At 43.2% G+C, this 14,216-nt stretch overlaps 1 protein-coding gene across 4 annotated transcripts in view; it reads left to right on the top strand.

Annotated features, from left to right (window-relative positions):
* SORCS1 (sortilin related VPS10 domain containing receptor 1) overlaps positions 1-14,216 on the top strand; it is a gene marked incomplete at both ends in the record, with an annotated part of 558,785 nt that overhangs the window by 524,523 nt on the left and 20,046 nt on the right. For all 4 annotated transcript variants that reach the window (XM_082674065.1, XM_082674064.1, XM_082674066.1 and 1 more), the window contains 2 exons: positions 4,250-4,381; positions 13,435-13,534. In XM_082674065.1, the coding sequence (XP_082530191.1) occupies positions 4,250-4,381; positions 13,435-13,534 (232 nt within the window). The remainder of the gene's footprint in view (positions 1-4,249; positions 4,382-13,434; positions 13,535-14,216) is intronic.

Below are 14,216 nucleotides of genomic sequence, written 5' to 3'. Positions count from 1 at the left end.
CCCACGACAGCCCCAAGAGGAAGGTATTATTGGGAGTTCCCTGGTGGTCTAATGGTTAGGATTCAGCTCTTTCACTTACAGGGCCCAGGTTCGTTTCCTGGTTGGGGAACTGAGATCCTGCAAGCCACGTAGCATGGCCAAAAAAAAAAAAGTGGGGGGGACCTAAAAGATGCTTAAAAAAAGAGAAAGTATTATTGTCTTCATTTGCAGATCAGGCAGTTGAGGTTCAGAGAAGTTAAATAACTTGTCTAAAGCCTCACAGCTAATAAGTGTCAGAGCTACAAAACTGAAGTGAAGGATATGAATCCCGTGTCTGGGTTTTCACATGTGAAGCGTAGCCTCATCCGGTTCCTGGGAGAGTAACAAGGTGGTGTGGTTCATCCCTCTCTGAGCAAAGGTCACCTACAATTTGACCAGACCCCTTCCTAGGCACATTGCCCCCTGCATACTCCACTTCCACGAACAGTCAGAGGAATGGGATATCTGCTCGCGGAGCTGCTCCGATTTATTGCACAAACCCAGAAAATCAGAGATGACTTTTCCCTAAAGTCTATTCTTAGCACGAAAGAAAAGTCAATTTAGGATTAGTTATACATTCTTTCCTGCACCCAACACATGGTGTCTCCTGACCCAAAGGGATAAGGAGAGACAAAGGCATTCAGGTAACCCCTGCTCAGAAAACAGATCTCGCATCCAGCCTTTTGGCAAAGAGCTGGCCTTCTCCGTATTCATACCATTATCTTTGTTGATATTTATTTAGCACTTACAGTATTCCAGAAACTCTCCTCAGTGTTTTGCATTTTTAAACACATTTAATCACAAAACCCCTAGCTTATGATGTAGATAGAATAATTATTCCCACTTTACAAGTGAGAAAACTGAATTTAGAGGCAGATAACTTGCCCGATGCTGTATAGTTTAAAATCAGGCTCTGGAGTCAGACCATCAAGGTTTGAATCTTGATTACCGCTCCACTCTGCTGCTATCCTTTGTCTTGTTACTTAGAGAGACAGGAATAAGTGGAATAGTGGGGTGGAGAAGAGTTGTCTTCTGTGCCTCTGGGTAAATGCCATCTCACCTTTATCTTTCTTAATGACTCAGCATCCATGACGTTATTGGTGGCTAAACATTATGGCCACAAGGGGCTGCAGCTACCAGACCACAGGCCCAACTGGAACAGGCCCTTTTTCCTTTGGAGCTGTTTGTCCCTGGTGTGACAACTGGTTTCTCTCCTCTGCTGGCCGAGAGAGATGACTTACACCCTTCAGTGAACCCACAGCTCACCTCCTTCAGTCTACGGCATTCTAGAGATCCGTGTCCCTGTAGGTCTCCGAGGCAGCTATCCAACACCCCCAGGTGGTTTATCAACCAGGCATTAGCTCAGCAGTGATGTTTTCCAGGCTGATTTCTCTTCCCAGTAATTGTCTAGGGATCAGATGCCCTGGGCCTCCACCTTTCCACCAGCTGTCCAGTAGGCTAGAAATGACTGCTCATTAATATTTCTAGGCCACTGCATAGCATAATCAGCTAAATGGAGAACAGACAGGTTGGCTCAACATCCCTCAGGATAAGGGGTGATGGGGTGGAGGGAGCTTTAAAGGCTCCTTTGTTACCCACTCCTAAGAGGCAGCTGAGCCAGCCCTGGTTCCCAGCGCCCCACCCTATCTTTGAGATCAGTAATTACACTTGGCCACTTCTTTAAGTTCTGAAGTACCCTATTGCCAAGTGTCCCCTAATAAGCTCTATAAGAGGTGCAGCCGGCAGTCAACTTATTTATAGTTTTCTTCCTATTCATTCTGTAACAGAATTTGATATAAAATCGACTGCATTTTCCTCATCGGTTGGGATTTTTCTTTTGACATTTTGCAATGGAATCTTTAATTGAATGTCATTCAGTAAACAGTTTTGTTGATAACGAGGATGGTTTAGACATAAGCTTTGAGTTTAAAATCTAGGATGGGGCTTCCCTGGTGGCGCAGTGGTTGAGAGTCCGCTTGCCGATGCAGGAGACACGGGTTCGTGCCCCGGTCCGGGAAGACCCCACATGCCGCGGAGTGGCTGGACCCGTGAGCCATGGCCACTGAGCCTGTGCTCCACAACGGGAGAGGCCACAACAGTGAGAGGCCCGCGTAACACACACACACACAAAAAAAAAAAAAAAAATCTAGGACGGCCGTAAAACAGTATGGTATCAGCCGGGATAGGAGCTGCTTTGTGATAAGTGTCAGGAGAAGGAAGGCAGGAGAGCACTGGTTCAGGACAGAGGCATTATGGTCCGACCAAGGTTTCAAACTAAGTGTCACCACTCACTACCTAGATGACCCTGAGCCAGTGTTGAACTTTCCTCCATCTACTGTCTGTCCTGTAGCAGAAATAGGGATGCCCCTCCCAGATCCCCATTCAGGGAAAGACTGTTATCTTAGCTGCTGGGAGTGCTGTGGGCAGAGGCTTCAGCGGCCTTCCCCATGTCATGTCCCTTTTGGAGTGGCTCATGTCCAATGACGCGGTTGTATAACGGCCTGGCCACTCAGCTCAACCTCAGACAAATCTGAAGGGCCATTCTCACTCCTTACAGGATCTTCTGAGGCTGTTGTTGGCCTTTTTCACAGCTCAGCTTCTCCCTCTGTCCATTCCTGCTTCCTGGCCTTCACTCCCATAGATGTTGATTCCAAGAATGTCCCCTAATAAACACCCTACGCACTAAACTCAGAGCCAGCTTCCTGAAGACTCCCAACCCGTGATCTGTCTTCACCTGTACAGAGAGGCATAATAACACTTGCTCCAAAGAGTCGCTGTGGGGTGTCGCATTACATTATATTAAGAAGTTGCTTAGCACAATGCCAGACACATGGTAAGGACCCAATAAATGGAATTTCCTGCTACTTTGAAAAAAATATAAATGTAGGTTTCAGAAACCAACAATCATCTAATTGGGAAATCATGAAAAATACTCTGAAATAAGTGAACTTTACGAGGGCTCATGAAGGAGAAGTAATGTTCTAGCAGCAAATGTATAGAAAAGACATTCTGGGGGAGATGGCATGCGCAAAAACATTTGCAAGAAAAGGCTGGAATACTGAGAAATTGTACGTGAGTCTATTTGGCTAAGCGTAAGATGACATTATGAGTTGTGGGTAATTAGTGTAGGAAGGAAAGGTGGGACCATATTGCAGGCTTTGAATAGATATTTAACCCAGTTGGCAGTGGAAATTTGTGCATGAATTTGGACATGGAAACACAATCTGCTTTGGACTGTAGGAAGATAAATCTGGAAGTAGTAGCCTGTCTCCTGGAGATGCGAAGGCTGTTGTAAAACTTGAAGGGAGAAAGTGTAAAGGCTGAATTATATTAACGGGGGGGCATTTAAACAGGAAGGAACCAGTAGGATCGTTCGTGTGGAGGGTGACTTGTCAAGGTCTCATAGACTGATTAGATAGGACTTGGAAAGGAGAGTGTGGTGCTGGACACGAGATAAGGCTCCCAGCTAGGGTATCTGGGAAAGGAGTGGCTCCGGTCATCCACGTGCAGAATGAAGATTTCCGGGGTGAATATGAGAAGTTCTCATAAAACAACCAAATGACGTTCTGACTTGGCCCCTGGAGAGAGAAGCCGGGATTTTAGCCGTGGATTCTAGAACCATCTAGAGAGTGGGCTCAGGAAAGAGGAAGTTCTTGAGTGAGTGATATCTATGATTTTAATAGAAGATTCCGTGCAGCAGAGTGAAGGGCTGAGAGTGCTTCCTGGAACGGGATGGTCATCAGGGTCTGACGCTGTGGAGAACTCAGCAGACGCCTGGGGGCTGTGGTCTGGGGTTAGGTTAGGTGTTGGAGGTATGCCTGGTCAGTCTGGAGAATAGCTCTAATGCTTTGCGGAAGAAGGAAGCTAGGTTAGAAAGTGTTAAGGCATGAGGGGCAGAAGATAAAGCTCAGTAAGTGACGGCCTTCTCACTGGCAAGGTCCACTTACTTATACAAGACAGGTACTGCTATTATTCCCACTTTTTAACTTGAGGAGATGCAAAGTGTTTCAGGTCTCACGGGGATGGAGCTAGGACCAGACCTCAGAGTCTGACTTGTACCCAGTGGTGTCTCTCACATCCCTCCCCAACTGGTGCACCCGGGACCCTACTTTCCCACCCTACCTCCACACCTTTGTGTCTTCTTCCCCCCCCCAACTCTCTGCTGAACACTTGGTCCCTTCTCATCAGCTTTCCTGCAGGACTCACATGCGCCTCTGTGTCTCTCCCTCAGGCCACCGCGGTTCCGGGCCAGCACATCTTGGTGGCGGTGCTCCCTGGCTTACCCACCGCTGCCGAGCTCTTTGTCTTGCCCTATCAGGATCCCACAGGAGAAAACAAAAGGTCAGCCGAGGACCTGGAGCAGGTGAGTCCTCAGGTGACATTTCAGCTTCTCCCAGCAGTCTGAGCCACAACCCTGCTAGTGTCTGACCACGACAGCAGTTCTGGGGAATCTCCACGTGGGAGCGAGGGTGCCAGCTGTTTGTGGAGTCTTCCACTTTCCTGTCCTCTGCTGAGGAACATAATCTGGTGATTTAACTACAGCTTCACCAAAAAATATGTGCAAGAGTGTGTATTGTCATCAGTGGCTAAATCACTCAGAGTCTATCCCACGCTGTGGGATACTCTACAGTGTCTACGATGAATGAGATAAATCTTTGTGTACTGATGTGACAAACTGGCCAAGATATTAGGTGGGGGGAAAAAGCAAGAGGCTACACAAGACATAGAAGTCAAATCCATTTATATCTTACCTCACACACTTACATCATAGGAGTACCATCAGAATCAAATGACGTATCTTTTTAAAAAGGTTCAACTTTCATACAAATCATGAATCCCCACCATACTAAGATGACCTGATTTGAGCTTATAATAAATGAGTGATATTGGCTCCAAGCACCTCTCCTGGCTACGTGGGGTCTACTCTCTCCTCATCTCCACCACCTCTGAAGTATTAGGGTGTCTGTGTGTGTGTGTGCGTTTGTGTGTGTGTGTGTGTCTGTTTCTCTCTCTTCTGCTCCCTTAGGTCTTTTTTCCTCCCTTCCTTCCTTTTAACTTCAAAAGATTATCCAATGTCTATAGTGAAGATTATTACTACGATGATGTTATTGTTGTTCTTATTCTTCACCCATTCAGTTAAAATGATCAGTCTTGGTCTGGTTCTCCTGTTAAAAACTACATGATTTTGGTTTCTCAATTCTTTCTGGCAGATAGATTAAAAATAGGATTCCTGGGGCTTCCCTGGTGGCACAGTGGTTAAGAGTCCACCTGCCTATGCAGGGGACACGGGTTCGTGCCCCGGTCCGGGAAAATCCCACATGCCGTGGAGCGGCTGGATCCGTGAGCCATGGCCGCCGAGCCTGCGCGTCCGGAGCCTGTGCTCCGCAACGGGAGAGGCCACAACAGTGCGAGGCCTGCGTACCGCCACAAGAAAAAAAAAAAAAAAAAATAGGATTCCTCTCAGACACTAAGTAAATATTGGCTTTCTCCCTTCCAGTACTTGGAGCTTTTCAATTTACTTAGAATAAATCTATAATCTAGTCCCACGATCTCTAGTCTCCAAGATGGTTTGAGAACCTCCTATAATAGCCTTATTAACAACCCCAAATTATAGGCTGGCCTACCTGTGGGCACACCCGCCTTTTAACTGCCGCTTTTTCACTTGGCAAAAGACTCACCTCTTTATTGTTTTCCATGTGCAAGTAATTGAATAACTGGGCTGTCAAGGAAAGCCCCACTGAACCCCATCTCCTAGTGAACAGTAGTTAGGGGTCGGGCAGCAGGGAACCCATCAGACCTACATCTGACTTTGCTCAGCCCTAGCTCTAGACTTCCCACTGTATTTGACAAATTATTCTCTGCACCTGCAATTCAGTGGGAGGAAGAATGGATTATTTCTTATCACCACACTGCTCATGAGACCTAGAGGGGAGGTAGATCGCTATCCAAGGCATGTACGTAGGGATGCTTATAATTATTCCTCCCCTGGAAATCTTACGGATTGTGCATGAAATCCAGAATATAGTCTTCTCGATATGGAAGAGTCCAGTTTTAAAGCAGCTAATTTCCCAGTTACCACATCATCTGTGCATCCCTATTTCTCATACTTTTCATTTTTTCTCTAAAATACATTTTCTAGATGTTTCCTTGAGAGGAAATGTGGGAAGAAGAGGGGTGTGTTCTCTGAAACTTGGTTTACTTGTGTATCTTGCTTTGACTGTCTATTTTCCCTAGAGTTCTTCTTTCTCTTTATTCGGTCTTGTCTGAGTGGCTCCTCCAGGAACACTCTCGGAGACCTGAGTAATTGTCCCTGAGGCAGCCTGGTATCAGGTATTGATGAGCCATTTAATTGGAGATCTAAAGGCAGCTGGCTTGGCTTGTGTGAAAGCTGTGGGACTTAACATTTGGTACACATGTAGGGAGTGCAGACATTTTATTAGAAAGACCACAGGTTTGGAGAAACATAAACCAGGTTTCTAGCTTCAGCTCTTGTATTCATTGTGTATATCCTATAGAGGACAAATATTCAGAAAAGTTAAGTAATTCAGCCCAAATCACATAATCTATAATACCCATCTCAGAAGGTGTTTGAGAGGTCATTAAAGAAATGATACAGCAAAGCCCTTGACCTATAGTAGATACTCAGTAAGTGGTAAATAGATGTTGGACATTTTGTGATAGGACATTTTGTGTTGGACATTTTGTGTTGGACATTTTGTGATAGATTTATGGACATTTTGTGATAGGAGGAGAGTATATGAGAAATGCAAAAAAAAAAAAAAAAGAAAGAAAAGTAAGAGTATTAAAAACTAGTATTGTCCAGGACATGTATTGGAAGAAAGAGGATAGTGACAATAAGGAGAAAAAGATTAATGAATGAAATTGCACAAGAGAACAAGGACAACAGGAAACAGAAAGAACATGCATGAATGAGTAAACTCGAGGGAGGATGACTCATCTAAGTTATCATGCCGATGGATGGCATTAAGGGAAAACAGAGTACCAAGTGAGAGATTGTAACTCTGGTTAAGGGAATTGCCAGTGTAGCAGCCTTACCCAGAACTCAAACTAAATACAGTGACCAAACAAATGCCAAACCAAGTACATAAGAAATCAGTGTCTTGTGGAGAGTATCACTACCCCGATTAATAAGTGCAGTTATGAAATCAACATACAAATTAAGCCTTGTGTCGAGAACCAACAAAATAGGGGCTGCCCACAGGAATCCTACAGGTTTTGTCCTAAGAGGGGTCCTTTAATCTTTCTCTCTGACTCAGTCACTCTAAAATGAAGAACTTCAGGCCCCAACAGGGAGCTGTGAATTGCCTGAGGAGACACAACTCTTCAAGGAAAATGAGTTTCTGGTTCTGTTTCTGCAACTAACTCTCAAGCCTAGCAGTCCCCTTGCTCTGCCACGCTGCAGATGTGTCTTTGGGTACCACTTGACTTCTGCGGGCCCCCCAAGATACCAAGCCTATTGTACCCGGAAATGAACAAGAAATGTTTTGCTTTGGGTTTTTGCAGGGTTTTTTTCCTGATGCAGTGAACATATATTCTATTCAAACAAATTTAAGGGGAAGAGGCGAAGTCATGAGCTTCTTTAGTTGGGAAGTCCAAGGATACAGTTCAGGCGTGGATGAACTCAGAGAGGAAGCGTCACCAGATTACTCCCCTGTCTTCCTCTCTCCCTCTTTCTCCATCTCTTTTCGTTGCTACCACATGGGAAGTCTGCCTGAGAATGAAGCCAACACATAGGAAGACAAGAATGGCCACAGGAAGCCCCAGTCTTTTATTTAGTCATCTTATCAGTCCCATTCAAAAGACATTGCCTCTCCCCTGAGTGCACCCCAAGAGCCCAGGGTGATAATTCTCACTGACTCAACTTGGCTGAAGTGAGCATGTCTTAACTAGCCTGGTAATCAGAAGACTAGAGCTCCATTAGTGACAACTCAATGTTTTATACCCTCCCTGGATCAGGAGTTTAGGGAGCCCTTCCTAAACCAAATGGGCAAAGAATAAATAAGGATATGGTTCCTTAAAGAAAAATGTGGGGGAAGGAGAAGGAACGGGAGGCAGGCAAAAGCAACGGACTTCCTCTGTCATAAATTACATAGAAATTTCAACTGAATGCAAAATAAAACCAAACAACAGAAAGGACCCCACTCCTTTAAAGGCTGCACTCTGAATCCCAGATGGAACTTGGGAAGAGCTGACTTTATCCCCCCTGTTAATACTCGGGCCCCTTTCTTGTAAAGATACTGCACAGAACTCCCAGCAGGGGAATGAGTGGCACCCTGACCAGATGGACCCTGAAGACTGTGAGGGCAGGGCCCCAGCAAAGGGCTCTGGGCTCTCCTCCCTCAGCTTCCTCTAATAATGTTCCCAGGCGAGGAGAGATGCTGGCTTAGTTGGAGCCAGCTTGTCTGTGAAATAAATTGAAAATTCCTCACAGTGAGAAGTACTTGACCTTGTTATCCGGATAACATTGGGCTGGGTTAATCAAGTGACCTGTCTGGGAGGGTTCCATCACTCTTTACTTTACATCTCCAGAGAGTGAGAAAAGTCTCACTTGCCCTTAGCTGGCCTCATCAGGGATAGGGCTACCCTGAAGCCAGCTGCTCAGGTGTGGAGCAAACCATACCCCCTCCACCACTGTACTCCCAGGCATCTCTCTGAGTCCTCAGATTTGTATCTGCCTCTCCTGGAAGGAGGAAGGACCATCATGCTCTGGGTGTGATGCTGTGCTGAGGAGATAGGGAGCCTACGTGGTGTTGTCTTGCTGAATCCTTAAAGGGCGTGAGCGCATTTAAAAGGAACAAAAAGACTAAGGACAAAATGTCAACCACCAACAAGGAATTTCCTCTTCGGTTGTTTGTGTTACCATGTACATCTGACAGATGCAGAATCCAAAAGACAGGGAAAGGAAAGGTGCCTCTGGGAATGGAGCAGTCTATTGGCAACATTTTTAGAAATTAAAGATTCATTATGAGATGTAATAAATCATCTCAGACTATTTTCTTTATACTCAGTCTGCCCTGTTCAGATTTTTTAAAGCGAGGAATTGAAGAAATATTTTGGAGTTCACAAGGTCACTAAAACAGGAAACTGTAATTGAAAGAGTAGGTAAGAGTTGAGCCAAAGGAATATGGCAAAAGGACAAAAAGAGAAGCTTAGAGCTGGTGTTGGAGAGTCCAAGGGAAAGGAGTGAATATGGACGAATTATTTCTTCATTATGTCATCCAGGAAGAACTTCTTAGGCACTTTAATCAAACTGATTCTGTCGTGCTAACAAAACAGAGAATTTTTAAATAGAATTCATGTTTGGCTCCATTGCTTACTCCAAGTTTTATTCCAGAAGTCATGCTATATGAATTGAGAAAGATCTTTCTCTGTTGATTCCAAAAGTAATATCATTCAGCTACTCTTTGAGGGGGCCTTCATAACTTAACATGATCAGGATTGGCTGACTGGGTCAGTTGCAAGGTCATCCCAAGCAAGTCTCCCTCTAAACATGGCACCAGAATGCTACTTATGTTCAGTAGGGTTTGCATCCCTCCTCCCAACTTCAGAGATAAGCATTCGTTGTTTGGCCCAATGTAGCTTTGCCATGGATAAGTCTGCCAAAGCCCATTTTGAATCTGTAGTTTCACTTTGTACCACTTCTTTGGGTTTCCTGTTTCATAAATTACCAACTGCTGTGTTGTCCTTAAACTTCTCTTTCTTTGTGTTTCAATGTTTGACACTCCATTCTAATGATCTGAGAGTCTGTTTTCCTCTACTGGTCTCATTAAACATTGTTTAGATGTTGAATGTGTTCTTTGCATGGTAACCATCCCTTCTGTTGACTAAACATCTCTAGCTCACCACTTGTGGGTACCAGTAGGGTTGTACCCGTGAGTCTCTTCTGTAGACAGAACCATGTGACTAATTCTGGCCAATGAGGTGGGAGCAGAAGTGATAAGTGTCACTTCCAAGCTGAAGTATTCAAATGCCAGTTACAGAACCTTAAGAATGCTTTTTCCCTCCTACGGTGTTGTGTACAGTTGAGGGGGCTGATCTACCAGCCTTTGTCTCTGTGTGACTATAATGAGCCCAGCATCATTGCCTACCTGCAGTGGATATGGAGTGTAAGCAAGAAATATACTTCCTTTGTTTCAAGTCCCCAAAATTTTAGCATTGTTACCTCAGCCTGACCTAACCTATTCTGATTACCACCCTTAAACATCATACTTCGTGAAGAAGATGAGGAAGAGAATTGGTATTTTCCCTCTACCAGGTCCCTTCCACTACACCCTTTTGATGGTGTCTTTCCAAGTATTTTTATTGAGTTCCCACTGTCTTTTTAAGTGGTAGTTTAAACGAAGAGTGGGTTGCATTTGAATCATAGGCATATTCCACCAAATAGGCAGATACTAAGAATAATATGTTGTTTCTTTGGTCATGATTAGAGAACAGAAAATGGAGAGCAGCAGAAGAGGGATGCTAGTACAAAGGATAAATGAAATTTGCTAAGACTACACACTTTGGACAGAAAAAGAAAAATGAATAGATTCAACTTGCTTTAGGAGGACCGATCTCCCAGCAATTACACATTATTTCACTTGAGTCTTTATCATGCAAACTTGCGTGCTTTCCATTTAGGCTGTCACCACACTGTTCTATAGTCGCAGTTTATTCTGCTCCTTTCATAGCCAAAGACTCTCCTAAACATTATAAATTGTATTAACTGGTGAACAGAGTGTGGCATTCCTGAGGCTGAGGTTAGGAATTACCTGTAGCTCATATTGGTCAACTGACACGGGACTGGTGTTTTAAGTTGTGCGCTTCACAGTTGGATGAGAGATAGAAGCATAATTAATGCAATGCTGCAATTTTTTATCTCCTAAATCTGCTCAGCTGGACCTCCTTCCAAATATCTTTTGCGTCTTTGTCAGCTGGCTCAAGGAAAATGTTTTTCATGGAAATGTCCTAAGATTAGGAATCGAGCAAAACTGAATTCTCATCTCAATTCTTCAAATATTAACTGGGTAAACTTAGCAATGTCCTCTAAGCTCCATGTTCCTTTCAGTGGAGATAGCAACACTAACACCTGAGATGTGTTGTGTTAGAAAAAAATAGTAAGAAATATGCAACTTTGCCCATACAGAGTGTTCAATGCATAGATAATATATGTACAAACGTATATAACAACTCATGAACTGATGAAAACAATACAGAATAAACATTTCTGCAGATGGGGTGGAAAACATTTAAAGTAATGTCAAAATCTGTCAACAGTTTCATACTCATTTGAGTAGAGAAATATATGGTTCTAACTGAGATTATTCTTGTAAGCAGTGTAAATTTTATTTAGTTTTGTTTCTGTGCATAAGTTCTTTCCCACAAAGTATTGAAGAAACATCCTCAGGGAGAAGAAAAATATCACTTCAGCTGGTTGAAAGAAAGAAGCCTTTCTCATGCAAATACATAGTCCCCTTCTGTCTACGTGATGGACTCTGCAAACCAGGATAGTTCCTTAATTACTTCTGCTAAGTTTTTCCTATTTGAGTTAAAATATTTTTTTCTCCAAATATAAGTATGTATGTATGTGCACACATGTATGCGTATGTATATAAACATATGAATTTCATGCATACTTAATTATATATATTTCACACATATATACACACATTTCTGTGTGTATATGTTTATTTCATAGCCAAAACCTTTCTGATAACCTCTACTAAAAAATCCACTGTCAGGCTTCCCTGGTGGCGCAGTGGTTGAGAGTCCGCCTGCCGATGCAGGGGACGCGGGTTCGTGTCCCGGTCCGGGAAGATCCCACATGCTGCGGAGCGGCTGGGCCCGTGAGCCATGGCCGCTGGGCCTGCGTGTCCGGAGCCTGTGCTCCACAACGGGAGAGGCCACAACAGTGAGAGGCCCGCGTACCGCAAAAAAAAAAAAAAAAAATCCACTGTCAGATTCTTAGAAAGGCCTTGCCAATTGAATGATAAGAATAAGATAGAATAGGAACTTGTACATTGTAATACTTTACAGGACACAAAGGAAAACCATTCTACACAGTCCGTGTTAGAAATCCACTCTTCCTGTAAACCTGGAACATTTTGGAAGTTTCTCAGTACCCAGGAGAAAGAGTAGCTTATAGAGAGAGAATAAAGTTGTTTTCAAAATAAGTTTATCACAACCTTGTTCTTCTGCGTGGTTTGCCAAGTGGAAACATTTGAGAGGCTGAACTTGAACTGGATCCCGGGTGCTCATCCACGGGTCACTGACAGACATCCCAAGTTCCTGTTAAGCAAGGAAGTTCATCTGCAGGGCAGTTCGGTTCCATTACTGGACAGGGGCCTCTGCAGGAGACTCTGTGCTTGAAAACAAAGCCATCAGGCCCTGCTTAATTGATTAAAGGACCAAAGCTGTCATTTTGGCAACTCAGTAGACTAAGTGAAACTTAATAAATATAAAAGGAAAAATAATTTAAGAATTTAACTAGATGTTCAGAAAGCATCTAACCAGACTTAAATTGCATATGAATAAAATACTACACTGTGATTAGAATGTTAAAAATGAGGCAAGGAGACCAGATAATAGGAGTGTGGTTTTGTCTGATAGCTTTCCACAAATGACTCGAAAGGGTGAATGAAACAGAGCAAATTGAGCTGGTTTTCTACTTTAAACACGTGAACAGCATTTTACCTTGTCTAGAAAACCTCACCTTATGCTGTTACTACCCAAAACAAGGTCCTTTGTCCCTTGTTGGGGTTATTTCATGGCCCAGAATTCCATCCGTCTACCCAGTACACATGTGTCAGCCTAAGGAGTGGTTTTAGGTTCATAAGCACGAAACAGGAGTCAGCCAATGCATTAAGTTGTGACTTACACTTTGTTGCAAATGTATAATTTACTATTTTAGCAGAACAATATTTATCATCTATAAATATCCATGAAATAGCCATTCTGGGAAAGCCACATGGTATGTTTTGTGGGAGAGAAGGGAAGCAAAGAAAGGAATAAGGTAGAGGCCACTATCAAGGAGGAAATAAAGGGATATGAATCTCACCAGAATTTGTAAATTGTATATATTTACTTCTTTTAAATCCTTGTGTCTAACAAATGCCCTCTCAGAAAACCAGGGGTGATTTCTCCAAGCTGGTAACAGGATAATTTTATAAGAGTAGAAATATCTGATTTACGAATAGTTTGTCCTATTTTGTAACAATTCGGATGTAAAGTCAAGTCATGCTTAGAAAATAATTCTGTCAGCAAATTGTGGACTAAAAACTCAAAATCATATAAACTCATGTCATTCACATATCATATTGGGATGCCTTGGCCAGTGCAGTGAATATTGCTCAGCACGCTTGTATATAGTTGGTGTGACAGTTTGGGTAGCACTCACTCTGACACTTCTTCTTTCAGATATCAGAGCTGCTGATTCACAAGCTCAACCTGAACTCCGTGCACTTTGAGCTGAAGCCTGGAGTCCAAGTCCTTGTCCACGCAGCTCACTTAACAGCAGGTCAGTGTTCCTGTCCCTGGGTTCTGGCTAGTGGCTCTAGCAGAGGGGATCCCAATTTGTTGTTTCAGCAAAACAAGTCTAAATGGTGCCACTGCTAATCAGAAATAGGGCATCAGTCTTTGGAGGTTCCCTTGCCGGGCATTTTTGCCTTAATGGGGACCCAAAAGGCAACAGAATAAGGGGATTTTCCCACTTAGTCCCTGGCAAAAACCATCAGTGAATCACTAAAAGACCCCTCAAATGATAGCATACTTCATCTTACAGAAATCTTGAAAATAAAGTTAACCTTACAAATAACTTTTTTCTGGTCTTTCTGCAAAACTTTATTTTTAAATCATTCATGTTACAAAGAATTTTCTTGCTTTCAGTCTTGGGATAAAATCATACAATAGAAATAGCTGGGACTTAGGAGCTGTCCAGGGTCATAGCCAGAAGCTGAACCCCACGTTGGTCAGGATCTTACAAATGAATTAATATCATTGAACTTCTGTCTCTTCACCTGTAAGAGATGATGGGGAAAACCTTCTTCCTAAAGCTATATAGAAGTGTCAATAATAATTCAGGTTATCCCAAGTATATAGAAATAGATGTTATTGTTTTATATTAATAATAAATTAACACTATTTATTGAGTCCTTATTTTTGCAGAGTACTGTATTGACGCTGCATAAAGGCCAGTAGGA

This window comes from Grampus griseus (assembly GCF_964374135.1).
Source record: "Grampus griseus genome assembly, chromosome: 16".
Lineage (NCBI taxonomy): Eukaryota > Metazoa > Chordata > Mammalia > Artiodactyla > Delphinidae > Grampus > Grampus griseus.
Note: the sequence above shows the minus strand (reverse complement) of the source record. Positions and strands in the feature narration are given on the sequence as shown.